The following is a 22,725-nucleotide window of genomic DNA, read 5'->3' on the forward strand; positions in this document are numbered from 1 at the left end:
AACCAACAGAAAGAATCGGGGCGCCTGGGTGGCGCAGTCGGTTAAGCGTCCGACTTCAGCCAGGTCACGATCTCGCGGTCCGTGAGTTCGAGCCCCGCGTCAGGTTCTGGGCTGATGGCTCAGAGCCTGGAGCCTGTTTCCAATTCTGTGTCTCCCTCTCTCTCTGCCCCTCCCCCGTTCATGCTCTGTCTCTCTCTGTCCTAAAAATAAATAAACGTTGAAAAAAAAAATTTAAAAAAAAACCAACAGAAAGAAGAGGCTTATTTTGCTCCAAAGATAAGCAGTATTCACCAGCAGGACACATAACAGGAACAATAACATACAGATATTTGTAAAAGAAATACTTAGAGTTCTAAGCTGATGTATTTAAATTTGGGGTGTGCGTTGAAATCTACTAAAGTGCTGTGAATACTCTAACATTTGGATCTAAGATGTGGTGGTTTATCGCTGTATTCTCTGTCAGCCCCCGCTTCTCTAAGGGACTTGGAACTGTATTAATTGATGCCACGAGCTGCCCTCTGAACCAGCACCGTCAGACCGGGTTTGGGGGGGGGGGTGAGCCACCACCCACCAGCTGGGGCTAAAACCCATAGCTGCTCTGGTTTTAAAGTTGAACTTGAGCTTTTGAACCAAGCAAAAATATAATTTCAATAACAGCATCAAAGAAATGGTCTCTCTGTTGACCTTGAGATCGGTGTGGACAGCTCTGTTCCTGGTTCTGAACTGTCAGCACTGCATTCCCTTTTTGGCTTCAGCCATCCTTGTGGCTTCAGGGACAGTATTTTTCCAAGCAGTGAATGACTTATATTGATCATTCTGTCAGCATTTTCCATTTAAGCAGAGCAATGCCTAGAAACATATGTAGAAGAATGTCCTGTGATGCAAGCCCAAAAATCAAGATGGCAGCCATTAGCAAGAGTGCAAGCTTGAGAGCTGGATAGCCTGGCAATGAATTATGGCCAATGGCCACTTCTTAGCTGTTTAACACTGGGCACATCGAGTCTCTTGGTCTCAGTTTCTTCACCTATAAAGTAAGGATGATAATAATTATCTCTGAGAGTTAGAACATGTAGTTTGGAAGAGTATCTTGTACAGCTAGTATCCGACTAATATTAGCTTTTGAAACAGTAGTAATTTATTATGCTTGCCCTGCCACTGTGGCCTCCAGAATGAATTCAGACCTCCTACATCCCCCCCATCTCAGAGCAACTCACATTTAGATGCGCGTAACTGTTCTGTGCTATCAGAAACCCAGTATTCCCTCGGCCTTTATTTTGAAGTCTCCTTCTAGTTTAAATAGTTTGGATTCACAGATTCTGCATGTCCTTTGCCCTGAGGACATAAGAAAATCCATGCAGTGATAATGAACTTCAGGAAAAAATCCATTCTATTGAGTGAAGTTATGAATGAGCACTCACGAACATTATCTGCAAAAGCAATTCTCCAAACCCGCGCTCTCTGTGTAAAAACTTTTTCATACATGCCCTCCGATATCTAGCTGACATAGGCTTCCCTGATCAATACTTGTCAGTCATGCAGCTGCACTGAATAATGTGATCCCATCCTTCAACTCTCCCCACTCCTGAGAACTCTTCGCCATCCTGAGGCTCTCGTCTTAACCAGTAATGGCGGTTTATTTTACACACCTGTACTGACACTGCAGGCTTTTTTCTTATGGGTTCAAGTGGAGCGTCAAGACCTAAGAGACAGTGGTAACATGTAGAGTGAGAGATACAGCAGGTACGGCATCTGCAATGAGGGAGGCCAGGCCTGTCCAAGCACATGGTCGTGTTTGCCCGCTCACGAGCACAGGCCAGGAATGGCTGCCCTGGAGAAGGGTTGGGGGGGGGGGGGCGGGTCACCTGGACCCGGAGAAGTCACACCAGTCTTTTATCCCCTCCCAATCACCGGTGCAAGGCCTTCGTGCCAGCTCACAGCTCCCCAAATGCAACTACGGTCCCGCACAGCAGACAAGAGAGAGAGAACACACCGGCCTAATCCCGGATCTTCCAGGAACACAGTGCAGTTCAAAGGTCTTTCTCTCGGGCAGGCCTGGACCAGCCAAGCTTGATGCCAACCCTTTACTCACTGTACGAGCCTGCTCAGGCTGCCGTAACAACATACCCACAGATCAGGGGCTTAAATAACAAACCTTTTCTGGAAGCCGGAAGTCCAAGATCCAGATGCCAGGGTTGGTTTCTCCTGAGGCCTCTCTCCTAGCTTTGTAGACCGCTGCTTCTCGCTATGTCCTCACAGGGCCATTTTCCTGTGTGCACACAGCCCCGTGTGTCTCTTCCTGTTCTGAGAAAGGACACCAGTCACAGGAGATGAGAGCCTCACCCTTACGGTCGCATTTAACCTTAATTACCTCTGTAAAGGCCCTATCCCCCAAATATAATCACACTGGGGGTTAGTCTTCAACGTAGGGATTTGGGGGCGACGCAGTGCTTTCCAAAACACCAAAGGATTCAGGTTTCTGTACGCTCACCTTAGCCCTGTTTAATTTATTCCAAGTCTGTACTTCTGTAGAATTTTGTTTATAATAAATAACAGTAATAACGACAGCTACCATTAACTGAGCATTACCACAAAGGAATGTATTATCCTCCGTTATTAATATGACCCTGCAAGGTGCTTATTGTTATGCTAATTTCACACGCCAGGAGACTGGAGCCCCAGAGGGCCTGGGGAGATCACACAGGCAGTGAGCAGCAAAGCCAATGTAGGAAAGTAGATCTTTGTTTTTGTTTTTTTAATTTTTTTGACATGTATTCACTTTTGAGAAACAGAGAGATAGAGCGTGCGTCGGGGTGGGACAGAGAGAGAGGGAGACACAGAATGGGAAGCAGGCTCCAGGCTCTGAGCTGTCAGCACAGAGCCCGACGAGGGGCTCCAACTCAGGAACCGTGAGATCATGACCCGAGCTGAAGTCGGCGCTTAATCAACTGAGCCACCCAGGCGCCCCTGAAAGTAGGTCTTTGTGACCACAGCTCATGCTTTCCTCACCCCCGTTTGCTGCCTCTGGTCTGTCACACTGTGCCTTGCGTCACAGCGTACCATGAGTGACGCTTGCCATTAACCCTCGGGCAAGAAGTAGGTCTCAGTCTCTTTAGCAATGCCTTTCCCAACACCTTGCACGTGTGAACCGGCCAGTGGCTTTGTGTTTCTCAGCACCGTGCAGCAACTCCCCTTTGTACCCGTCCTTCCCCTCCCACCTGTTTCCCCCCACCTGCGGGCAGCACCCCCCTGCCTCTTTATCCTGAAGCCCTCTTCCCAGGGATATGCTCTTGGATACTCTTCCTTTTTTAAAGAAAAGTGTATTTATTTATTGTGAGAGAGAAAGAGAGAGAGAGAGGCAGGAGAAGGGGAGAGAGAGGGAGAGAAAGAATCCCAAGCAGGCTCCGCATAGTCAGCGCGGAGCCCGACAAAGGGCTCAGACTCCTGAACCTCAAGATCATGACCTGAGCTGGAATCGAGAGTCAGAGTCTTAATCGACTGGGCCACCCAGGCGCCCCTTGGATGCTCTTTCTGTTAGCTTCTCAGTGAAGTTATCCTGATGGCCCTATTTAAAATTGTAACCACCCCCACACCACTCCTACTCCTGATCGCACTTAACCCTACCTGACTTCTTTTTCTCATAGTGGACGTTACCTTCTAACACACAAGGTACTTCACATGCTTATTGAGTTTATTGCTCAATTTTTCCCTTCCCCTCTGCAAGTTGATAAGCTTTCCAAGGGTGAGGAATTTCTAAAGACCTTCCAAACATCTAGACAAGGACTGGCTCATAGTAGATATGAAATAAATAATTATTGATGGGTACATTAGATTTCCCATGTGTAAGCCTTGGTGTGATTCCTTTCTGGGGTGAATGAATGGCCAGTCTCTCTAGGCAAGGATACTCTGGAATCCTACTTAGCTCCTTAGAAAAAGACTAAGCTCTGAGTTTGACAACATTGTATTTTTAGAATTCCTCTTGATCGTTATTTTCACCTGTTTTGCTTCATTTACTACCTGATTCTTTTTGCCCCAATCCTTTGTGCTTTTGGCGGTTGTATTATTCATTATGGGTAGATAAAGTCTTTTCATAATTAATCTTTAATTGCAATACTGGAATAGCATTTCACATGAAAAATGATTTACAAATTAAACCCACATCTCACCTTGGATAATTATCACAGGTCTGACTAATGTGCATAAAGCCCTCGCAAGGCAGGGAGCGCTCTCCAATGACAGTGTGTTGATTTTTTAATTAACAAAGGTTAAGTAGCATTTTTGCTTGCAGACCTACAATTTAAACTTCTGACATTTGTCACCAAAAAATATTTTTATAGAGCACATAAGTTGAACTCAAGTAATTATCACCAGTTCTAGTGTATTAATGTCTTTTGCATAACACATAATGACCATTTTTGGAACAAAACATTTTTTCCATCATATCGACTAGATCAGTAAAAGTACTTTCCAGTTCACTGACCCATTTAATAAATCAGGGGTCATCTAAGTAAGAAAAGTGCATAATTTATTTAGTTTTCTTTTATACAGAGAGAAATGGAGTATTCCATTTACCTGCTTTATAAATTAAGAAGAGGGAGTACAAAACCTTATGTAATGAATGCAACAAATAAAAATTAGAACACAGTCATATTTTATGGTCAATTAACAGAAGTGGGGGGAAGGTCAGGCAATGGTTCAAAGAAGTAAAGTTAGGAGAAACTGAGAGTAATTTACTGAAATAAAGAGACGGAGACACATAAACACAGAGGGAGGTTGTACATCATGAGCTGGACTAATTTAGAGCTGGAAGGAACCAGGGACAGAATCCAGTTCAAACCCTCTTTTTTATGGACAGGAAAACCTGATGCTGAGAGAGATTAAGTGACTTGATGAGACCCACGCACCTTACCCAGAATGGTCAACAGCCCTGATAGGCAGAGATATACAGACACAGAGGCAGAATGACTGATAGATGTAGAGCCTCAGAATGGCCACGACCAGAAGGAATCAAAGACAAAGAGGCAGAGAGACAGAAAAACCCCTTGAGGACTGTATACAGAAATAATTAAGTACATACACATAAATCCATTTACCTTAGTGATATAATAAAAATATGATCTAACCTAGATTTATTTGTTCTGCCAACTGGACCTTTTCAAATCTCCAAAATTTTTTTTTCGTCTTAACATTGAAAACACTCTTCTTCAAACTTGCAACTATTAGTAAGACCCATTAACTAGAAGTTATTTCTAAATTACAATACGTTCTGGGTAGATTGAAGATCACAGTGCTAAGAGAAGTAAAATCATAAAAGTGCTAGAAGAAAATATAGTTGAATAATTATATTATTTTGGATTGGGTTTATTATATTATTTTTAGATTAGGCTTTATAAAAGCTTAATACCAAAGGCACAAATTGTGCAAATAAGAAAGATGGAGGGGACTATATAAACAACATAAACATTCGTAGAGAAAAAGAAACACCATATATAAGTTAAAGACACAGTCTGGAAGAATATAGTCGCCAAATTTATAACAGAGTTAAAGCCAAAAATACTGTTATTGATCAATAAGAAACATACCCTCTCCTATTTCCCCCAAATAGGAAAAGACATGAAGAACCAAAAACTAAGAGTGGTGAGAACATAAAAATGTATTCAACTGACAGTGTTTGAAGCAATGCAAATTAAAACAATAAGCTCTTCTTTTTTTTTTTTTAGCCTATAAATTCAAAAGCACTCTGCCAAGTATTCCAATAGACATGGAAAAGATGGGAATCTCATGCCCTACCCGTGAAATACAGATTGACAAATTCTTAGAGGAAAATGTGCTCCAAATGCTTTTAAAATGTATCTGCCTTTGTATCCAGCGACTGCACTTCTAAGAATTAATTCTAAGGACATATTGAACAAGTGTGCAAAGGTTTTTACAAGGGTATTTATTAGTGTCCTGTAAAATGAAAATGGGAGTGAGCTTAAAAGCCCAATGGTAGGAATGGCAAAATAAGTTACAGAGCATTCACAAGATGAGATGCTTCGCAGATGGCAAACGAGATGTTCCAGTTGTACGTTTATTGCTTGGAGAACGTTTTATGATATATTAAGTGCAAAAAGCAAATTTCAAACCAACGTGTATATCGTGCTCTCATTTCTTCCTTTGTTTTATTTTTTCACACATATGTATGTTCATAGCTAAAAGTAGAAAAGGCTATGTGCCGAAAGTAAAAGTAGTTATAGCTGAGTAGCATTCCAGATTCTCTTTTTCATCTTGCTTATCAGTGTGTTTATGGTTTCCGCACTGAAAAACTATTACATTTGTAATAAGGAAAAGGGGCAGGAGATATCGAAAAACAATGATTTAAGAATTTCTGTGTATTTTGATAGGATATAATTGTCTTAATTGACTAGCAATGAAAATTTAAACGGCTAGGCGTTTATTGAACAAAAGGCCCTTTGGAAAGCCCTGACTGCAAAAGCGAAAGCCATGGTCACTAAAATGATAGACACCAAATTGAAATTTTAACACACGGATTGAAATTCTTCCAGATCATAGCAAAGGCCCAAATTCTCTTCAGCACAGGGGTGTATGAAGCTGGGCTGACGAGCAGATTGCAAAATGGGAAATCCTTCAAAGTGGCTGTTTTTAATAACTTCCTTTGCCATCTACTGTTCCAGAGCTTTGATCAAACAGAGCATTGGCCTCCCTTCAACTAATCCTCTACTCAATTATTTCATTTGATAATAAATAACAATCCCTGGAGAATCATCATTCAAACCTATGTACTACACAATGAGAGAATGCGAGGCTTGGGTTTATAAAGATAACAGAGCCAGTCACTTGCCATTTCAGGGCTGAGGATTTACAGACATAAGCAAACGAATACATCTCTGCGCCTAAAGCCTTTGATCCACCCGCCCTGTCCGATGAGTCCCCTCGATGGTGTGCTTCTTCTCAACATACCAGAATAAGTGATCAGAATCCATCCCCAGCTACCAGTCTCATCCAAACGCTGACAATCCAATTGATCACCCCACTTTTAAAGGCATCCCAGCCTATATCTCAGAAACATGTACATCGATGGGAGCACTGACCCTGAAGCCCTTCTTCTGCATTAAGGGGTCAACACAGAACAGAATACCATGTGCTCGAAATTAAGACAGAACTAACACAACTTTGCCACTGTGGAGCTATGACTCCTTGAGTAAACCTCTGAACTTTCCTAAGCTTCAGGCTTCTCATCTGTACAGTGGGGATAATGATGATAATGCCCACCTCGCCAGGCTGTTGGGTGAATCGGGTCAATGACATAAGTAAGGTGCTTCGTAGAGTGCCTACTACATCGCCCTCAAGAGAAGGTCACTTTGTTAACAATATTTTTTTCTAAATCCCCAGCAGATATTTCTTTTAATAATTTTAATGACCGAACATTTTATTTAATTTCCAGAAAAGTCATTACTCCAAGACGCAGACATGTATGTAAGCTTGAGCTCCTCCTTTTGTACCAGCTGCTTAAAAAAATCGTAGCCAAGGTTCTTCTAGACATAATTAAATTCACTTGTGATATAATGCTCCAATGACTCTATGAAATTTGTTAGGAATATTTTAATATTTTCATGCTCATGAGCCTGTGTCTAACGCTGTAACTTAGGAAATCACAGTGAAATGCTCTTTGTGCTATATGTCTTGCAATGGCATTTAGACAAAAGCGGTGAAATCTAACCTGACCTGGTAATAATTGTGGTATGGCTGACTTCCGTGTAAAATTATCAATTCCAACTTCTGACCACCTCAGAAGCCCTGGGAAGCCTTCATGTGAACTTCAAAGCCAAGTGTTTCCTAAGACAAAAACCAGGACCCAGGTCGTGTGGTCACATTTCAAATGGATTTATGCCTTCCAACTAATTGACTTGTTAGCTATGCTAATATATTCATGTTTCCCTGCCTCTTTATATTTCTTTCAATAGATAATGCTCTGGAAGTGAATGCCGTAAGATTAAAACAACAACAAAACAACAACAAAAAGAAACCTAGAGATTTCTATAAACTTCTTTAGGAAACCAGATTAGATTTCCAAAATGGTGTATATAATTTTTGTGTATCTCCAAACATCTTCTGTGGCAAATTTATGGCTTCTCAGAAGACAGCCTCTTTTCATTAGACATTGTGGCCTGAGGGGGAAAAGCTTCTAGATTTGCTGTTAGGCAGGGCTGGCTCGAAAGTGAGAATGCTGGCCGCACTTAGCAGCCTCCTTGCCTCCCGCCACTGGGTCCGGGAGCCACAGCAGAGGTAATCCCGTCTGAGCCCTGTGTCTTCTGTCGTTCCCAGGTGGTGCCGGGGGCCAGCAGGGTTTCCTGGGCTGCATCCGCTCCCTGAGGATGAACGGGGTGACGCTGGACCTGGAGGAAAGAGCCAAGGTCACGTCCGGGTTCAAATCTGGATGTTCGGGCCACTGCACCAGCTACGGGGCCAACTGTGAGAACGGGGGCAGGTGCCTGGAGAAGTACCACGGCTACTCCTGTGACTGCTCCAACACGGCCTACGATGGGACCTTCTGCAACAAGGGTAAGGCAGAGCCACTTTCCACGGCCGTTTTTACAGATAAACCCAAATCATCTATTTCGTGGTTTGTTCAACCGTCCACAGTGCGCTCTATTCCGAGAGTAAGGTGTTCAGGATTCCTCTCCCGCCTTAGGTGAGAAGTCTCCCATTCATTCTCTGATCTCTGTCCGTTCATTCTCTGAACCATTCATTCTCTGATCTCTGTCATTCGTTGAAAGGAGAGGAGCTCCGGATATGTGTGTGAGGAATCTCAGCCCAATTCCGGCAGACCACGCACGGGCTAGAACATCCCAAAGCAAATATCCCCATAACACCTTAATGGTGAGTGACAGAGTAGGTGGCCTCTGAAAGGTGGACTCAGGCCTGACCCTCCCACTCAGGGAGGTCAGAGGGGGTCTGTCGGCGGGCTCGAAGACTGATGGATTGTTGCTGTGGATCAGTCAGGACAGCCGGCAGTCCGGATGCCCGCCCCACCCCCCAGCCCTGGCTGCCAAGAGACTGGATTTGAGCTGGACTCACAAGGAAACCTGTCTGGCCAGTTAGTGTCACTTTCATTATTAGAACCCGGACTCACGATGCCTCTATGCGTGGTTCTCAGCCCGAGCCGAACTGCAGGAATGATCACCACCTCTGATCAGTCAGCTTCGAGCAGCTGTTACTGGTGCAGTAGTTCAGGCTTGAGTGAGTCTTTAATCCCTAATAAAACCTGCAGGGCCAATCAGCAGACTACGGGAGCCCAATGCATATACATGTTGTCATTCAAGATACACCCCGTGATTCTTCCGTGACTGGAAGAAATGCCCTTACCTGGTCTGTGGCTTCCGTTCCCATGCGTAAACAAGAGGGACGGAGCCCGGGACAGCTGGCGCTTTGCCTAAGCTCCCCCTGAAATGCATGTAAATCACTCTTCCCTGTCTAAATGAATGTATAGTATTTGGGTAAAGTTTTCTGTAAACGGTCGGTATATCTCTTAATAAGAAGCTTTACATAAGTAGCCTATTCATACTCTCATGAATACATGGGGGGTGGTTTATGCTGGCATTATTCACACAAGATGCCACACAGAAGGAGGAATTGTTCCATAACATTCTCTGTACATCCAGGCTACTCTCTGGCGGTGCTACAATATGAGCATACAAATGAGGTCAGGCAGGGTTTGAGGAATGAGTGCAAGACAACAACAGAGGTGGAAAAGAACACCATTGCTGAATAATGGCATACCACGTTAACAGTGCTATTACAGGGCTTTTTTTCTGCTCGGAATAACACGGTTCCATGATTTTCCTGTGCCACACAATGGGATGGGTTTGCAGAACACATTAATTTTGCACTTGTAGAAATGACAGTCTTGCAATTACCATCCATTGTGCTCGATGCTAATTTAATGCAGTCATTCCATTGCCAAAGTGATGTCTGAATGCAATCAAGTAAGTCTTAATGCCTGGGAGATTCCACTACATAAGTACCAATCTAAAGAATATCATGATCCCCTCATTTTTTTTGGAGAGTTGGGTTAAACACAATGGCTCATACAAAACTTCTGGGGGTTAATAAGCAATATTCACAAATAGAAAGGCAGGAGCCAACGTTAGAGACAAAGCTAAACGAAGCTTGTGTGTTTCCCATGACATTATTTCAAAGAATTTACACAAAGGACACCTAAATATTCTCTTAATGTCTGTTTAGCAGGGCAAGTTTACGTTTGACTCAATTCAGGGCTTTAACAAAAACAAAAATAAAAGCCGAAAAACATATTTGGAAAGTATCCGTGGGCCTCTTTCTGAGTCAATACAGGTATCCTCTTGACCTGGGGAGAAAAATGGTAGTTCTGGTTGAAGGGAATCGAGCTTTATTTGCAAGCTCCTTCATGGACTTCATCTTCCCTGTGATGCCCCCAGCCAGGTGCCCCCTCTGTTTCTGGGTCACCTCCCAGGGAGACTCGAGCCGTGTGCAGCTCCTATAACCACACCCTTGCAGTGGGACCGTAGCCAAAAAACTCAACCTCTAGAGAGAGTGGCCACAGTCACCTGCCGAAGAGTGAGTTCATGCAAGTCCTTCGTGGGCCGTCCTTGGATAATACAGGTCTGCACTTGTGGATGTGAGGAGTGTTCACAACATTTTGCTAAGTGAATGAGGCAGGTCCCGCTATACCATGGACACTCTGATTACATGTTTTTACAAAATCAGACACACGCACACACACACACACACACACACGCGCACACACACACACACACACGCACACACGCACACGCACACAGGAGGAAAGCAAACTATAAGAAAACACACCCAAATAGTGACTTCCATTATTTTTAGGGGAGGTAAAAACCCTGTATTTACTTTCATTTCTGTGGTGCTATATTTTCTACTCTTTATACACCGACGTATTCTCTGACTTCTTCGTTTGTTCCTGTTTGGGGGAAGAACAGTACTAAGAGGCAGAGTTCTGATCAAAGGTCAACTGTCTCTGCTTGGACAATATCTAATTGTGAACCAGAAATCAGACACAACCTGACCATGCGATCTGGAACAGAGTAGCATCTCTGGTGAAAATTGCATAGAGTTAAATTGGCCTCGAAAGATTCATCTCTCACTGCACTGAACGGAGCCCAGCTCTTTACCCTGCTTGCGGGCACTAGAGGAGGGATTGCGTTGTTGGGGCCAAGGTGTATGAAAATAAAAACCTTGAGACATTTGTGTCACACTCAGCCACGCGCGAGGTGCACACTAGGACGGGCAAGGACCCAATGTAGCCAAGGGGGCAAACCAGCCAGGGGTCTCCCCGGGTATGAGGCCATCAGGGGAATGGTGGCAAACGGCACATGCTATTTAAATTCTCTGTTTCTCTCTCTTCCTCTCCTTCTTTCCTTCCTTCCCTCCCCCCTCCCTCATTTCTTCCTCTCCCCTTCAGCTCTCGGCCCCCACCACCTCGATCTGCATCTACCTCCTCCCCCTCTCTCATTCTCGATCCCCCACACCCTGGGAGCACATTCCTTGTCTCAGCCTCTGTCTCTGACTCAATCCTTCCACCTCCCCTACCTACTTTCCCTATTTCTCTTTCTCTTCAGGAATATATGGCTGTGTTTGTAAATCAAATTACCATGAGCTGCCATGTCATTAAGCTCAGGAGGACAGGGCTGGATTCAAGCAACTCGCACCTGACGACTCCCTTTTGCTTTGTAGATGCTGCACTTTTACTCACGATCCCCTGCCAGCAAATCTATATACACGAGAAAGATCTTTTTGCCTTCCTGTAGCCTCTTATCAGGGAGGCTCCCAGCTTTTTTCAAATGTATCTGTAAAGATTTGATCACCAGCTCAGGCATTAGCTCTCCCAGGGCCACCTGCATATTAATAAGTGTGCTGGCTTGGGGGGGGGCGGTGCTCATGGTTCAGCTGTGGGTCTGGGTGTATCATCTCCAGGATCAGTGGGGACCTACACGGGGGACCAAATGGATGGTTGCCTGGCCATGCCAAGGCTAGTTTTCGCTAATTAGGCCCATTTCTTCTTAGAGAGTCAAACCCTAAAACCCTGGAAAATTTTATGACTATCAACCTCAGTTTTATTCAAACCAGAAATTACCCACATCTTTAGAAGCAAACTCACTCTGTGTTTTTAAACCAGAGGCAAGAAAAAGCAGACCTGTAGTGTCTACAACAATTTCTATATTTAATTTTCGTAATTAAATGCTATAGTAGCTAAATAGTGTCCACCTCCCCCAAATTCACGTCCCCCGGGAACCTTAGAACGTGACCTTGTTTGGAAATACGGTCTTTGCAGATGTGATTAAGGCAAGGTCATACTGGGTTAGGGTGGATCCTAAATCCCATGAGAGCGACCTTAGAAGAAGAGGCCAGGACGCATACAGACACACAGTCACAAGGGAGAAGGCCACGTGAAGATGCAGGCAGAGGTTCAAGCGGTGCAGCCACAAGCCAGGGGACGCCTGGGCCACCAGAGGCCGGAAGAGGCAGGAGGGACCCTCCCCTAGAGCCTTCAGAGGAAGCGTAGCCCTGATATCACCTTCATTTTCGACTTCCACCCCAAAATTGCAAGAGAAGCAATTTCTGTGGTTTTAAACCACCCAATTGGTGGCACTTTGCAATGGCAGCTCCTGGAAACTAACGCACGTCCTAATAAAAGTCCTCAATGTTGGGGCTCCTGGGCGGCTTGGTCAGGTGAGCGTCTCACTCTCGATCTCGGCTCGGGTCATGAGCTCGAGGTTGGCAGGTCCAAGGGCCATGCCATGCTCTGTGCTGACAGTGTAGAGCCTGCTTGGGATTTTCTCTCTCTCTGCCCCTCCCCCACTCACGTGCACTCTCCCTCTCTCTCTCAAAATAAATATATAAACTTAAAAAAACACTTCAGTGTTTAATTCCTGCTGTGAAGACAGCTGACATTCGCTGAGAACTTACTATGGGTTGAACGGTGTGCTAAGCTCTGTGATGGTGTTAACATCACCTAATACTCATGACAACCCTATGAGGTAGGTGCTATTATTATCATCCCCATTTGACAGAGAAGGAAATTGAGACACAAATGGGTGTAGCAACTTGGCCAGTGCTCACAAGGCACGAAGTAGGAAGACTGGGGTTTGGATGCAGGCATTTGACTGGAAGTTCGCATTCTTCACCGCTGGGTACTATTGCTTCTCACCAAGGCTTGTTCCTTCATGTAGGTTGATACAAAACTAAAGACAGAACCCCAAATCTTAAAGCTTTTTAGTTATTGTGATTTGGTATAAAAAAAAAAGCAGAATTTTAGGGGCGCCTGGGTGGCTCAGTAAGTTAAGCCTCTGACTTCCGCTCAGGTCATGATCTCGCGGTCCCTGAGTTCGAGCGCCATGTCGGGCTCTGTGCTGACCGCTCAGAGCCTGGAGCCCGCTTCGGGTTCTGTGTCTCCCTCTCTCTCTGCCCCTCCCCTGCTCTCACTCTATCTCCCCTCTCTCAAAAATAAACATTAAAGAATTTTTTTTTAAAAAGCAGAATTTTATTGGATGCAGAATATATCACAAAATTTTTTTAGGATACAAGATCCGAACAAAGACTTTCCCTCTCTTTCTTGTTTTGTAGGGGTGGGAACATATAGGTGTAATCTGTATTTATTGATTGATTCATTTGTTTAGTAAGCATTCAGCGAATACCTAATGTGTCTGAAAGCCTTGAATGTGTGGTTGAGTCTGACTACATTGAAATTTTCAAAACATTCCAATGGTTTATTGCTACAGAAACAGGGAAATCTACAGTGTATGAAAGCAGTGGATGTGAATTAGCTGTCACCCAGGCTGCTGCAAACACTTCTTCATTATGATCCCTTCACCGCACCAAGTTTAGCAAGAATTTATCATCCAGAGGCACAAAAATATCCCCTAATTCACTCGTCTGCACTTTTTTTCCTATAAAAATTTTCACGTTCGTCTGCCAGACCAGAATTGCAGTTGGAAAAATACATACCTTTAAATAGTCTGAAGCCATTTTCTGAGTTTAGGGAGTTCTGTTTGCTTCTCAAACATTCGTTTGTTGGTCGCTCAGATAAAGGCCAAAATTAGAGGGAGCATGGTCCCAGGACTGCAGAGCGACTGAGTGGTGGACTAGAGGTCACCACCATCATTAAAGTCGCTGGAGCACACACCGCCTCACTGTGGTCGTGCGACGTCTCCTGCTCTCCAATGAGTCTCCTGACTCTGACTTGACATTTCAAGACCTGTATTGTTAACGTGATAGAAGAAACTGGTCATGGCCATCTCAGACCCCACATAGAAAATGGATGACGGACTTGAATGTGAGTTTGAATCCAGCTTCCACACTTGCGGGTTCTGTAACCTTGAGCAAACTCTTCAGCTCCCCTTGGCCCCATCTTCAGAACTACAAAACACCCGCTTCTTAATTCCACCGTGAGCATCGCATGGAATGGTGTGAACAGCTTTCCAAATAGACAGTCTGGCACATCAGTCCAACAGCAGATGTCACTTTCCATTCTCAACACTCCTTCTTTTTTTTTTTTTTTTTTTGCTGGTGTTGTTGTTTTCACTTTAAATCATGTCGTTCCTTAGTCCTTCCCTAAAAGCTTTAAATGTCAGATGCCTGACTGGCATCATTCGATTACCTCTGAGTACTGGCTTGCCACTCTGCTACTTCCGGAGCAAGGGCAGTGTCATAAAATGTCCGTTCTACTTAATTATGGTCATGGTAACAGTATTCTGAAGGTGGAAATGTAGTGTCCACACCTAAACCCTGACAGACTGAGGAATATGTAGTGATTCTGGAAGGTGTAATTGGAGGATTGGAGGCAATCATCCGTGCATGGGGTCGTGCCTGGTTGTGCAGTTCCTGGTGCAAATTATCCACCCCTGTCAAGAGTCAGCTTGGGTCACCTCAGCAATGGCTGCGTCCCTTCCTCATACAAAGCCCAACCAGAGCCAGGCGAGCCCAAAAGAGTTCAGAACTCCGTTTTGCTGGAGGGAGGCCTCAGACACAAGTCCCAGGCAGACCTCGAGAGGAGAGAGGATTTCCATCGTGCCTCCTATCTCATGGAGGGTGGGAGGAGGCAGCTTTGCCCAAAGCACCGTGAAGATGGCACAAAGGCTACATCTCCATGACGCCAGGCACAGCGAGCAGAGTAAATCCAGGGCCTGTTTTTCTGTTTTGTTTTGTTTTTTCTTGTAGAGCAGATTTGAAGATTTTGGGAAGGGGAAAGGGGGATGAATTAATAGAAAACCTTATGAACTAATGGGAGAGAAAAAGAAAAGAAGTACTGGAATTATGTACCGTAGAATCTGTCCCCTGTGTGGAAGGAACTAGGGTAAGCTGTTGGCGACAATGGCCTACCCACCCCTGTCTTCCTCCCAGCCTGCAGGAGAGTTTCGAACCAGCAGAGAGAGATGCCTTTCACAGGCTTCTTTTTCATTTCCAGTTTGAACAGGAGGCTTTGTAGGTTTGGATGAAGGCCCAAAAGCACAAGAATAGAATTCTTTTTCCCTTTCCTCTTAATGTGTTATTCAAGAGAAGAAAATATCCCTTCTCTAGGTTTCTTAAAACTTCAAACCTTAAGCTACAACTTAAAAATATCATAGAAACATAGGAAGATAATCTACTTAAATGTCTTAGAAAAAAAGAAGGAAAAAGTAAGAAAATACTTACGGGCAAAAAGCTCATAAATACTTAGGGATCAAAGAATAACCTTTTGACTTGATTCCAAAAGGCCAAAGCTGCAAAGATAGCTGGCACAACACTATCGGATTTCATGGTGGGCAAATACATTTCCCCTGGCCTGGGTGGCTCAGTTGGTTGAGCGTCCAATTTTGGCTCCAATCATGATCTCACGGTTTATGAGTTCGAGCTCTGCATGGGGCTGTGTGCTAACAGCTCAGAGCCTGGAGTCTGCTTCGGATTCTGTGTGTGTGTCTGTCTCTCTGTCCTTCCCCCACTCACTCTGTCTCTCTCTCTCTCTCTCACACACACACACACACACACACACAAATAAATAAAAACATTAAATTTTTTTGAGAATTAACACATTCATTTCCCCTGGCCTGGGGATTTTTGTAGGGTCCCAGGTATAAAGAAAAACCTGGCCAATTAACTTCCCTAGAGGAAAGGATTTAAAAACTCATTGGGTACATAACACCTGGGTGGCTCAGTCAGTTGAGCATCCAACTTGGGCTCAGGTCATGAGCTCACAGGTCATGAGTTCGAGCCCCGCATTGGGTTCCCTGCTGTCAGTACAGAGTCCACTTCGGATCCTCCCTCCCCCACCCTCTGTCTCTCTCTGCCGCTCCCCTGCTCACACTCTCTCTCTCAAAAATAAATACACATTAAAAAAAAATCCAGAAGGTAAAGCAAGCCCTTTCTAAAACACTAAACATTCTAGAGAAGACAGTTTGGGAGGGCTTTTTTTCTTTTAATTCCGGTGTAGTGAACATACAGTGTTATATTAGTTTCAGGTATACAGTCTATTGACCCAACAAGTCTATATATTACTCAGTGCTCTTGAAGGTAAATGTACGCTTTAATCTATCTGTTTCACCCATCCCACACCACCACCACCACCGCCACCCCTCTGGCAACCACCTGTTTGTTTTCTATAGTTAAGAGACAGTTTTTTGGTGTGTCTCTTTTTTTCCCCCTTTGTTTGTTTTGTTTCTTAAATTCCACATGAGTGAAATCATATGGTATTTGTCTTTCTCTGACAGCCTTACTTTGCTTAGCATTATGCTCTCTCTAGTTCCATCCATGTTGTTGCAAATGGCAAGATTTCATCCCTTTTTATGGATGAATAACATTCCTCTGTGTGTGTGTGTGTGTGTGTGTGTGTGTGTGTGTGTCCCATCTCCTTTAGCCATTCATCTATCAGTGAACACTTGGGCGGCTCCCATGATTTAGCTATTGTAGGGGGTATAGCTCAGTGGTAGAACATTTGACTGCATAATTTAGCTGTTGTAAAGAATGCTGCAGTAAACACAAGGGTGCATATAGCCTTTCGATTTAGTGTTTTCTTATTCTTTGGGTAAATACCCAGTAGTGCAAGTACTGGATCATAGGATAGTGCTATTTTCAGTTTTTTGAGGACCCTCCAAACTGTCTCCCACAGTGGCTGTACCAGTTTGCATTCCCAACAACAGTGCACAAGGGTTCCTTTTTCTCCACATCGTCGCCAGCACTTGTTTCTTGTGTTGTTGATTTTAGCCATTCTGACAGGTGTGAGGTGACATCTCATTGTGGTTTTGATTTGCATTTCCCTGATGATCTTATGCCGTGCCCAAAAATAAATTCAAAATGGATCAAGGACCTAAAAGTGAAACCTGAAATCATAAAAACCCTAGAAGAGAGCATAGGCAGTCATTTCTCTGACATCAGCCATAACAACATTTTTCTAGATACGTCTCCTGAGGCAAGGGAAACAAAAGCAAAAATAAACTACTGAGACTACATCGAGATAAAAGGTTCTGCACAGCAAAGGAAACAATTAACAAAACTAAAATACAACCGATGGAATGGGAGAAGGTATTTGCAAATGACATGTCTGATAAAGGGTTAGTATCTAAAATATATTAAAAACATATACAACTCAACACCAAAAGACCAAATAATCAATTTAAAAATGGGCAAAAGACATGAACAGTCATTTCTCCAAAGAGGACATCCGGATGGCCAACAGACACATGAGAACACAGTTTTTGGACTTTGCTTTAGGTATGGGATGAATAGCAATTTTTCAAATTCGTGTCATTTTCTAATACCCCACCAGCTTTGGGACCTTTTTGGATACAACCGATTTTTCCGTGTGTGTTGTTGAATGCTTTTATTCTTCATCCTTCCGCAATAAGCAGAACTCTAAATAATGTGAAGTTTACAAAACTAACGCTGTCACTTGCCATGGCTTCCGTTGAAACTCTATGTGTTTCTTTAGTGAACCTAAAAGGAACCAGTCTAATAATTGGTTTGCAGGGTTTTGCTCTTAAATCACTCACACTTTCAAGCGGGTTCATTCACCACAGTCCATATTTTCCTTGAGCACTTCACATCTGCAGGGCATAAAGACCTGCCCCTTACAAGCAGTTCTCTGCCCCACAACCTTTTTGCGTGCTCATCATTTCTAACGGGCAGCTCTGGCCTTAGCCGTTGGGCTCATTCTAAGCATCCTTTGGCTGGAGGAGATTTACTTTCTTCAGTGATCAAGCCTGGAGGTTTTTGAACTGACTTGTCAAATGCTTTTAATTGGCCCATCTTATAGATCAACCTGACTTTGACCTCATTTACATATCTTTCCCTCTATCAGTTGTGCTTGATTATAGTCATTGTGACTTAGGTAAGCGGATATTTTATTTTATTTTTTCTCCCGTTAAGGCCAAATCCACAGGAAGTGGAAATTATTAGGCCCATGTGAGTTCTCTGAGCCATCCCTTGCTTGGCATTTTAAAGGTATTATTTTCATGAGGTCTGGACACATGATGAAGTGATGAGTTCACTAAAAATAAGGTGGCTTCTAAACTTCCATAAAGCAAAGATTCTCAATTGAATTGAATTATTGGCAGTAAAAATTAACAGGTCCCTGTGCTGTAGGAGTGAAGTAATGTCAGGGAGCTGATCATTAGTAATAATTTAATTTCTTCACATGCACGGAGCACAAGTTTAGTGTAATGTGGGAACACCTACTAAAAGCTTACTATGTGGGAAGCAGTGAATTGACAGAGATGAATGAGACCAGGCTTGGAATGAAGTGGAGGTGATTGACTCAACTGCAATATAAAGGAAAAACGAGACAAAGTGCTGAGTGAAGCCTACATATGGAACCAACCCATCTGAAGGTTCTAACGGTAAAGCCACTTTTAAAGTCTCATCAGCGTGGCTAATCGTAGTGGGTCTCAACCTAATTCTGGGGCCAGGAGTTTGACTAAGGGAGAAGACTCTTTAAAAAATGTTTTTCATGAATGAATCTCAAGTCTAAGGATTTAAGAAACCCTATGAATCTCAAATATAACAAAAATAAAACCACTTAAACATATATTATTAAAACCTAAAGAACTTAAAAGAGAATTTTAGGGGCACCTGGGTAGCTCAGTCAGCTAAGCATCCAACTCTTGATTTGGGTTCAGGTCATGATTTCATGGTTCCTGAGATCGAGCCCCCTGTCAGGCTTCGTGCTGACAGCTTGGAGCCTACTTGGGATTCTTTCTCTCCCTCTCTCTCTCTCTGCCCCTCCCCAGCTCACAAATGTGCATGCTTTCTCTCTCTCTTTCTCTCTTTCTCTCTCTCTCTCAGAAATAAATAAACATTTATTTTATTTTTTAAGTTTATTTATTTATTTCTGAGAGCAAGAGAAAGTGCGCGCTTGTGAGCTGAGGCGGTGCAGAGAGAAGGAGAGAGAGAATCTTAAGCAGGCTCTGAGCTATCAGCATGGAACCCTACTCAGGGCTTGATCTCAGGAACTGTGAGATCGTGACCTGAGCCAAAATCGAGAGTTCAACGCTTAACTAACTGAGCCACCCAGGCACCCCAATAAATAAACATTTCAAAAAAAATAAATAACTAAAACAATTTTAAAAACATCCCAATTAAAATGTTTGTCTCTGAGGGGCGCCTGGGTGGCGCAGTCGGTTAAGCGTCCGACTTCGGCCAGGTCACGATCTCGCGCTCCGTGAGTTCGAGCCCCGCGTCGGGCTCTGGGCTGATGGCTCAGAGCCTGGAGCCTGTTTCCGGTTCTGTGTCTCCCTCTCTCTCTGCCCCTCCCCCGTTCATGCTCTGTCTCTCTCTGTCCCAAAAAATAAATAAACGTTGAAAAAAAAAAAAAATTTAAAAAATAAAAAAAATAAAAAAAAAAAAATAAAATGTTTGTCTCTGAAACAATATTATTGATATTTATAAGAAGTGTTTACCTGCTTTTAATGTTACAAAATTTGATTGGACAAAATATTTTAGGATTCAGATCATTTTAACCCCTTCAATTTATACCCCACTAGCCAATAATATTTTGTGAAGTTTGCTTCCTTTGTTTTTAATAGGGAAAGAACAGGGAACTTTAAAAATGGGCCAGGGGCACCTGGGTGACTCAATCAGTTGAGTGTCTGACTCTTACTTCCAGCTCAGGTCATGATCTCCTGGTTTCGTGGGTTTGAGCCCTGCATCAGGCTCTGAGCTGGCAGCTCTGAACTACTTCGCATTCTCTCTCCCTGTCTCTCTGCCCCTCCCCTACTCGCACTGTCTCTGTCTCTTCTCAAATAAATAAAACAAAAATTAAATAAATAGATAAAAGTTTAAAAATGGGGCAAACACCTCACCAAAGAAGATAGACAGATGGCAAATAAAGCATATGAAAAGATACTCCACATCCTATGTCATCTGGGAAGTCCAAGTTGAAACAACAAGGAGATACCTCTACACATTTAGAAGAATGGCCAAAATCCAGAACACCGACAACACCAGATGCTGATGAGGATGTGGGGCAACAGGAATTCTCACTCATTGCCCGTGGGAATGTGAAATAGTGTAGTCCCTTTGGAAGACAGGTTGGTGCTTTCTTAGAAAACTAAAAATACTTTCACCATAAGATCTGCCAATCATGCTCCGAGTTTTTACCCAAATTCAAATTCAATTCCATTTACCCAGAGGAATTAAAAACTTAATGTTCACTCAAAAACTCTACATGGCTGTTTATAGCAGCTCGACTCATAATTGCCAAAACTTGGAAGCAACCAAGATATCCTTCAGTGGGTGAATGGACAAACAGGTACGGGTACATCCAGACAATGGAATATTATTCAGCATTAAGAAGAAATGAGTTATCAGATCATAAAAAGACACAAAAGAAACTTAAAGGCATATTACCAAGTGACAAAAGCCAATCTGAAAAGGCTACGTACTGTATGATTTCATCTACATGACATTTTAGAAAAGACAAAACTATGGAGACAGTAACAAGATCAGTGGTTGCAAGGGATTGGGGGGAAGGGAGAGAGGGGGTAGGTAGGTGGAGCACAGAAGATTTTGAGAGCAGCAAAATATTCCGTACAATACTATATTGATGGACACATGTCATTATACATTTGTCCAAACCCGTAGGATTTGGATGGGTTCACCAAGAATGAACCCTAATGTCAGCTATGGACTTTGGGTGATAACGATGTGTCATTGTGGGTTCACTGATTGTAACAAATGTACTACTCTGGTGGGGGACGTTAATAGTGGAGAAGGCTACCCATGTGTAGGTATGCAGGTGGCATATGGGAAATTTCTATACCTTTTTCTCAATGTTGCTGTGAACCTAAAACTGCTCTTTAAAAAAGCAGGGGGTGGAGGGCCTTAAAAAAGAATAGGAATTTTTTTCCATTTTCCAAAACTGTGTTCTCGTCCTTTCAGTTTTTGCCCTCACCCCGAGAATTGTATATGTGTCTAATGGGATACCCCCTTTCTGTATTCCTATTTTAAACATACCCCTTTAAAGATACCACTTCGAAGATCAGCACGTTGATGTGTAATTAACACCTGATCCCTGCTATTTTGTTAAAGGGGGTCTTCTAAGAACTCTGTTAACTTCAACACTACAGGATTTTATTTTGATATCCTAAAGTTCAGACTTGACTAATGCAAACTTGCTACCTTTCAACTTGTACAAATGACTTATCATTTTCTGCACCCATGGACAATTTTACTTCCTTTGTTCCTCCCTAAGGAGAAGGTCAAGAGTAGCTTAAAGTAGGATCCCCATTCAGGGCCCTTTGTGAATCATTCTCTCTACAACCCTCATGATGCCAAAATATTCTTTCAAACCCTCTGTTCCAATCCACTCTATTCACACAAACAACATTTGTTTTTTTTTTTTAATGTTTGTTTTTGAGAGAGAGAGAGAGAGAGAGAGAGATAATGAACAGGGGAGGGACAGAGAGAGAAGGGAACAGAGGATCCAAAGTGGGCTCTGTGCTGACAACAGTGAGATCGTGACCTAAACCGAAATCGGACGCTTAACCGACTGAGCCACCTAGGTGCCCCAAACAAACAACACTATTCTCAACTAATTTCATTTTTTTAAAAAAGGAATCTCGGGGCGCCTGGGTGGCGCAGTCGGTTAAGCGTCCGACTTCAGCCAGGTCACGATCTCGCGGTCCGTGAGTTCGAGCCCCGCATCAGGCTCTGGGCTGATGGCTCGGAGCCTGGAGCCTGTTTCCGATTCTGTGTCTCCCTCTCTCTCTGCCCCTCCCCCGTTCATGCTCTGTCTCTCTCTGTCCCAAAAATAAATAAACGTTGAAAAAAAAAAAAAAAAAAAAAAAGGAATCTGGACTTTCTTACTATTTCTCAGTTAAAGAGGGAAAATTAACAGTATTTACAACAATGGAGCAAGAATACCTGAAATTCCAATTTCAACATTATTGAAAACAAAATTGGACAGTCAGACCACTCTCTTGGCATTCGGTTGCTTTTAAATTTCATTAATTACATAAAATGTATCATTCACAGGATTGCGAGGATCAAATGAACTGGTGTATGTAAAAGTACGTTGAAAAACACTGATCTTTTGAAAATGCAAATTATCATTAAGGCTATCAATCACGACGCCAGAGGTCCTGGAGTCCAGGTCTCTTGCTAAAGAGGAGGTATGACGGGTTGCCATTCAAAAGCCACCAGAAAACCCTATACAGGACTTTGCCATCCACACTGGTGGTGTTACCTGACTGA

At 43.3% G+C, this 22,725-nt stretch overlaps 1 protein-coding gene across 1 annotated transcript in view; it reads left to right on the top strand.

The window, feature by feature from the left end:
- CNTNAP2 (contactin associated protein 2) overlaps window positions 1–22,725 on the top strand; it is a 1,378,773-nt gene that overhangs the window by 1,168,704 nt on the left and 187,344 nt on the right. Inside the window, exon 18 of the mRNA XM_047095265.1 lies at window positions 8,323–8,559. Coding sequence (XP_046951221.1) covers window positions 8,323–8,559 — 237 coding nt within the window. The remainder of the gene's footprint in view (window positions 1–8,322; window positions 8,560–22,725) is intronic.

This window comes from Lynx rufus, unplaced genomic scaffold (genome assembly GCF_022079265.1).
Source record: "Lynx rufus isolate CCGP_SWC_20201006 ecotype Redwood Valley unplaced genomic scaffold, mLynRuf1.p SCAF_4, whole genome shotgun sequence".
NCBI lineage: Eukaryota > Metazoa > Chordata > Mammalia > Carnivora > Felidae > Lynx > Lynx rufus.